This window comes from Chaetura pelagica, unplaced genomic scaffold (genome assembly GCF_000747805.2).
Source record: "Chaetura pelagica isolate M959 unplaced genomic scaffold, ChaPel_1.0 scaffold581, whole genome shotgun sequence".
Classification (NCBI taxonomy): Eukaryota; Metazoa; Chordata; class Aves; order Apodiformes; family Apodidae; genus Chaetura; species Chaetura pelagica.
Window position 1 is genome coordinate 782572 of NW_009952070.1, and position 7218 is coordinate 789789.

The 7218-nt window shown below is 41.2% G+C and overlaps 1 protein-coding gene across 5 annotated transcripts in view; it reads right to left on the reverse strand.

Annotated features, from left to right (window-relative positions):
• KCNIP1 (Kv channel interacting protein 1) overlaps positions 1 to 7218 on the reverse strand; it is a 44353-nt gene that overhangs the window by 16137 nt on the left and 20998 nt on the right. For 2 of the 5 annotated variants that reach the window (XM_010005513.1, XM_010005504.1), the window contains one exon: positions 55 to 179. In XM_010005513.1, the coding sequence (XP_010003815.1) occupies positions 55 to 156 (102 nt within the window). In that variant the 5' untranslated portion in view covers positions 157 to 179. Of the gene's footprint in view, positions 1 to 54; positions 181 to 7013; positions 7030 to 7218 lie in introns of those variants that run through there. The other 3 variants (XM_010005534.1, XM_010005527.1, XM_010005520.1) reach the window with 3 other exon arrangements.

Here is a 7218-nt window from a genome sequence, read left to right on the forward strand (position 1 = left end):
GAGGCTGGTGGAGACATTAATACTAGATTCAGTTCACTTTAGTATTGTTCTTACATTTTTAAATCCTCTGTAAAGCACTTGAAGTTCTCTTTTAGTGAAATTGGTTTGTGCTTCAAGCTGTTCCAGTCCTTCGGGTCTGTGGCACACTGTAGTCATTTCTAATTCATCTTCAATTTTATCTGAAAGAGAAGACAGCAAAAGATTTAGCTAGGTTGTTACCTTTGCTCTATTAACTGGATGGTTAGGACAAACTGGATTTCAAGAGCAACAGAGAAAAAAGAAACCATCCACAGAACTGATCTGTGTAACTCTTTTCAACCTCTTGAAAGCAAAATACAAACCATGTGAGTAAAGCAGCAACTCACATTTCTCACTGGGCTGCCAATTAGCTCCCCATTCACAAAGCCAGAACTGGTGGTGAGAACAGAAGGGCAGGCAGCAGATATGTTGCTCCAAAAGGCAACACCAGGCATTTCTTATCTAAATATTGAAACAGTGTGGAGGGATGGGCCCTTTAAAGAAAGCTGTGCAAATCTAAGTGAGAGCAGATGTGCTTAAACATATGACAACAGCGTTATACTGAGGGCAAACAATGAGAAAAGTCTTCTGTGTGCTAACCAAAAAGCTTGCTATAGAGACACTAAAGGTCACTTTAATCCTAGGAGAAATTCAAATGATGCCAACAATTGTGAATCAAATGAATCCAGCCTGCATTTCTATGGACTTTTTGGGGACGCAGATACACTATGAAAAACACTGCTATGCATTTTATTCAAGAGAATGTTCTCCCACAAGGAATGAAAGGATTCAAGACATATCCCATCCCATAGTACCATAATCTCACCTCTCTTCTGGTGCATGTTTTTGCCTGTCAAGCCCATCTCTCCAGCAGTGCAGGCAATGCCCAAATATATACAGATGCTTATTGTATGTCAGTTTAAGTTTAAACTCCAAGGAGCAGAGGCAGGATTCAACTGACAAGAAAATCCCATCTACACGTAGAAGCTACTTGGCACAACAGAACAGCTAACACTCCCATCACTATCAAAATTGCACAGTTTTTGCCCTGTAAAAAACATTTTGTTATTGGGCTCAAATGTAATATAGTAATCCCTGCTGAGAAAAGAAACGTGCAAGGAAAAGGAGTCACTCTGACTAGAGGAAATGCATGGATTCAGAGTGGACTGGCTCAGTGAAAGAGCAGACCAGGACAGCTCTTCTCATAAGTTAATCCATTCTCTCCATATATATGAAGGTTATTAACAGAGAACACACATGAGGGAGTGATGATGTTGAATTAACATTGGTTCATTGTTTCAGTATGAAGGAATAATTTGAAATATTGGTGAATTCAGGATGAGCCACCCTTGTAATCCTCTGTGTCCATAGTTTAAGTGACTATCTGTGGGACCTGAGCATTGCAAACGTAAGTGCTAAGGTCCCTTTCACTGCAAGGGACTGTAACATCATGGGAGAAGAGAGTATCACAACCATTTATGATGCACAAAATATTACTTAACACTGGCAAGTGACTAGAAGAGGCCTGAAGGAGATACCTCCACACAAAGGGAAAACAAAGTGTCTAAGAATTATAGCTCCTGTTAAAAGAAGGGAGATGGAAAAGGATGTCTTGTACAGAAAAAAGAATAAATGTGAAATAAGGGGGCAAAATGAATTTTCTTTGAAAGGGAATGCATGCAACAAAATGAAGGATGCAGAAGAAGCTGTAGAGAGACAGAAAAAGTGGGGAAGAAATTCTGTAAAATGAAGGAAGGACAACGGTTAAAAAAAAAAAAAAAGAGGGGAAATCCATTTAGAAGAGAGAGAGGTGAGGGAGTCTCATCACTAATCCATACATTGTACAGGAGCTACCTTTTGGTTTACCTTTGGTTAACAGTAAGTTACCTAAAACCCTTTACAAAATGGATGTAACCCCGGACGCCCTCCCCTGCATTTCCCTGCTGTCCCCCAGTGCAATATCCAGTTGGCACATGACCTTGACAGCTGTTCCATTTTTCCATAGGGAGCCACACACTTTGTGCTGGGCAGTAGCACATAACAAGGCAGGCTTGGAACCTTTCTCTGCTCTGCTAAACTTGACCAGCTTTTCACTGAAATTTCTGATTGACTGAGTCACTCTACAGTCATTTAGAACTGCAGTCATAGTAAAATGTGAGTGTAAAATACTGGCCATCTGCGCTTTATATCCTACAGTAAAATTCAACAAAGAGAAAACAATATCTATGCAACCTCACGTAAGAGGTGTAAACCAGCCTGTTTGATAAATAAGAACATGCTTGGTTTTCCTTAAAATCCTACAATGTTCATGTGGTTTTTTGGGTTATTGTTTGTTTCGTTTCAGTATTTTCTCTTAAGTCAGCTCTTTAAACCTTTTTCTTCCATTATCTGACACCCTATAAATCAACCACAGGAATTTCAGTGGCAAAAAAGAAGGTGGTCACTTGCTCATATGCCCTGTCCTTTTATCATATATTGTATTCCCTCTTATTTACATTTTCATTATCATCCTGTTTCAGTCCAGCTCTTCAGGGATGTCACCATGTGACACTGTTGCACTGTTAACACTTAAAGTTTATTAAACTGAAACCACTTTATGGTGGTGAGTGCAAACAAAAGTGTATATACATGGATACACTTTTAAAATTTAAAATTCTTATTAGGAAAGCCTGATGTTAAGATAGTTTATCCTCAGTTTTTTAAGCTAGCTCTTCCTCAGTTTTGCCTTGTTTACGTCTTGCTGAACACCCTGAGTGATCTGAGCGTGGGAGACAGGCTTGCTGCTGGCTTCATGTTAATCTTCTTTGCCTGCAATCTGCAAGTGCACAAACAGCCCCAGGACTGATTGAAGACATGCCAGAAATGTGCCTGGTCACCTCCCCAGCTCAGGTAACAGGAGTTGGGATACAGCTGTTGCTAACAGCATCCCTTTGGAGCTAGAACTAAGCCCTGCCCAGAGACATCTCAGGGGCTGGGTGCCATACAGCCAATTAGTGACCGCTGCCCCTTAGCCAACAGGCCCAGATTTGTTATGCTAGACCTTGAAGTATGTTTTTTTAAGTTACCTGTGCTTACCAATTAGGTGGACTCAGTAACTAAAGCAGGAGGTTTCTCCTGCTTGCAGGTACTGATAAACAAGTAGTTGTTCTTTTTTGAGCTCCAGCACTTGTTGAAATCATGCCTGGATGAATCCCTTCCACACCAGACAGCTGCAGTGAGGTGTGTCCTAGGCTGAAGATCAAGTGCACTGTTTAGCTGGAGCATAACATGCTAAAAAAAATCTTTCCCTTACCATGTGCTTGAACCTGGAGGAATAGAAGGCAGCACTTGCTGATTTAGAATTTGCCTCTGGCCATATTTTTATGACTGCCTTAATAGCAGGGTTTGAAGTCTGGGTGTGGTACAAGCACTTGTAATTTTACTCCAACACAGATCCAGATTTTAGCATTTCTGTACAAAACATCATCTTTGTTTGCTTATCCTGTAGGGCAGGTGCATTTTGTATATCAGACAAAATAAATAGTGGGTTCACTTTACAACAAAAAAATAATCCTGACATGCTTGCATGCCTATGCATATTTTATAGTTGTTGTTAATGAAAGACATTGTAGTATTTCTCCGCTGCTTTCTCAAGAGCAGAGCATAAATTTTCATTAGAGCAGATCAATATTTTAACTGAATACACTTTGGAAACTACTTATCAAGGCTTGATTTATACATTCTTTCATATTTGTTCTGATTTTACCTTCTGCTATCTTTGCAATTTGAGGATTTCCATACTTAGGCTGCCTGCAAATGGCCCCATGTTCCACTGCTGCGAACTTTCCTGAATAGAATTTGCATCCCTCCAAGTGATAAAGTGGAGCAATTTAAGCCTATTGATGTAGAAGCTGTCTTGTACATCTACATGCCTGTGGACAAAATTGCCTCATCATGGAGGAAAACAGATTTTCAGCCACAGACAAGTACTTCTCTCCATCACAGAACCATGCAGAGGGACTCAGCCCTTCCCTTACCCATGGTAAAGACAAGGAAACTATTGATTGTGAAGGAAAACATCCCTCTCCAGTATTTCACTTTCCCACATCTTTCTGTTCCATTGGGCGCAAGCACATTTATCTGCTGTGTTATGGGAAACAGTTTCACTGTCAACTTCTCTTAGCAATACACAGGCAAGATAATACACACCCAGGACAGCTCCATGACCTCAAGCACTGCCCAAACCCAGTTTCTAACTGTGCAACCCCACTGGAGACCCATCCAGGAACTTGCCAGCCCCACCAGCAGGCAGGAATGTGCCCTGAGTCCCAAATCCCTCTGTTGGCAGCACAGCTTCTCCTGGTCACTCCAGTGATCTATTCCCACACCAAACCATCAAGCAGTACTCTTCAGATCTAACAATTCTTTCTGCTGAACTGGAACAGATGTAGCTGCTCACAGACAGTGCTGCATGTGTGCTATAAACCAGGAAACAACTGTTATTTACCAGCCACTTCCTTAGCTGTAATTCTGACCAGCCATCAGTCTCAAGTTCATTAACCAGCCTGTCCTCCCTCTGCACAAGCAACATCTTGTGCAAAAGCACAGGGTTGGTTTCTGAGCCAAACTCACTTGTGAAATGCAAGAAATATCAAGCACCTTTCCCAGAGCGCCCACCTGAAACACTTGAGCATTTCCAGCTCTCTGTGCCCAGCAAATAGTGATTCCTCATTATGTCATTAGGGCTGGCCAAGGACAACCCAAGGCCTGAAATGTGTTTTAAAGGGAGGGCATAAGTGATGATTTAATAAAAATGCAAATAGCCCTGTTCCCTGCTTCCAAAGGCACCAAGGTGAAAGTCTATAACACCAGGCTCCATGGCTAACAGGAGGATTGTAAAAACATGTTGCTTATAATAAATTCTCTTTTAGTTAAAGAAAAAAATGGAGATGTAAAATACAGCCAGTTTGCCCAGTGTTAATTGCAAAACTGACAGGTATTAGATGAAATGGGTAATCTTACAAATACAGCAGAAGAGGATTAAATTATGTGCAAGAATTATTAGACTGCATCTTATTTTTATTAAAAAAACATTAGGTATATTTTAGGAGCAAGGACCTGAAGAAAAAATTAACTCTAGTTTATTCATGACATCTTTGAAATTAATCACCAGACAGAATACTTGCTTGGCCAGACCTCGTAGGAAATAGATCCTGCCTGTGGGAAACCAATTGCAAATATCTGAAAGTTTTATCAAGAGAAATAGCTAAAGGCCTGAGTCCATAAAAGCTCATTACAGCAGAAACCTATGGGAATGGAGTCAGGGGAGAGCTGTTTTACTGATGCAGTAAAAACCCTGCATGTGGGCTTCAGCATTCCCTCCGCTGATGCCAGTGGGAGCTGCTGGAAGTATCACTTTTTAAAGTCCTTTGAAGTTTGTGGTCCCAGATCCCTGGGGCAAAGGCAGCTGCCAAGTACAGCTCCCCTGTCTGGAACAGTCAGAACACTTGTGTGCAGTTCCATGGGCTTCCACCAAGATAAAAATCTAAGTGTTAGCCTTGAAGTGACCCAAACTCGCAAATACAAATCAACAAGACCAACAGGCAGGTAAGAATCTGTGGACTTGTTCCTGGGACATTCCCAGATTGACAGCTCAGGCAGCACTTAAAAACATGAATCTTCACATCTGACTCCTAAAAAAGGGTTAACTAAAATCCACTCATGGCAAACATCAGTAAAAAAATGGCACTAAGATAGCTACTGAAGTATCAAATATACATTCCATTGAACCTGAAAAGTCATTTATGAATCGCTATTATTATTAATAACCTGGATGAAGAGATCAATTTCTAAACCAAAGGCACTCTTCAGGCAATAAGACAAAAAGGAACTGATGTCTTTTTATCCAATCCCTTTTCCTGAAATGATTGTGACTCTTTCAGCTTCATTGTCATCACTACGTCTCCAACACTGAATTCATTGCACAGCCAAGCTTAACCAGGATGTGCTGCCTGGGTGAACCTGGAACACCACCAGGTACAGAGAAAACCACTACTGAATAAAATTCTGAGATGAAAAAAGAATAGATTTTTAATACTTCTCAGCTAATCCTTGCAATGCTCTGTGAAAAGTATCACATATAAGCCTTTGCCTCTTCCTCTATCCTCCTTTAACTACTTGACAATTGTACATAAGGAAACTAGAACCATGTTGAATTCTGAAAAAGGAGGTTCAGGAATGGTCCAAGCCCACAGATACCTCCAAGAACGGCTCTCCGGCACACATCTAGCATCAGGTAAAATAATTTGAATGTGAACTACACAATGCCAATGTTGACTTTAAATGTTTCTCCAGATACTTCTTAACTCTACTCATCATTAGAAGCAGCACTGCTTTGGGCATCCCAGGACAGAAAACAGCAGGTGTCCTTCCAGTGCACTGGACCTTACACGGGACAGAATTCTCTATTTTCCTTACACATTCCCTGCTGTTGGTAGAAACATACATATTGGGGAACAACTTGTCAAAATGGGTATAAAGCCACTGAAAGACTTCTGGGAGTTTTTCTGCTTTTCCATGAGGGTGCTGCAGAAAGTGTGCTTTTGGGAGAAGTGCTTTCCTCCAAGCTGTCAGTCAAAGGTGAATTTGCAAATAAATCTCACCAAAAGGGGTAGAAAAATGCTTCACTGATAATTGTTGGAGAAGTTCCACTGATACCATCTAAAAACTTCACATGGAGAGTATCTGAGCTGCTAAGTACTGGCCTTAGCAGGTCCTGTGATAGAGCACTGCACAGACAGAAGGACCTGGAGGTTGAGTGGAATCCCAGTCTTCACCAGAAGGGACCTGGGAGCTCCCCAGCCTTGCCCAGGAACCAGCCAGTTTTCAAGTACCTATAGTTTTGTTTGCTGCCAGCTGGAAATAAACTCAGCTAGGGGGAACCTGTTTCCTGGCTTCAGAAAATGTTTTCTACAAAAATTAAATGACCAAGAGAGTCAAACTGGTTTAAGTGTTACCTCTCTGATACACGTAAAACCATCGGGCGGGGTCTAGGAAAAAGTAAGAAACAAATTTAACACAAAGAAAGTGACAACCACACACAACTTGGTCTCGTGTTAATTTTAAGGGGACATCAAGTGCCATGGGGTCCCCTTTTCCCATGACTCTAAGATAGTTTCCAGGTGTATACGGGGTTATTTTTTTCTCGATAGCCTCTTTCCC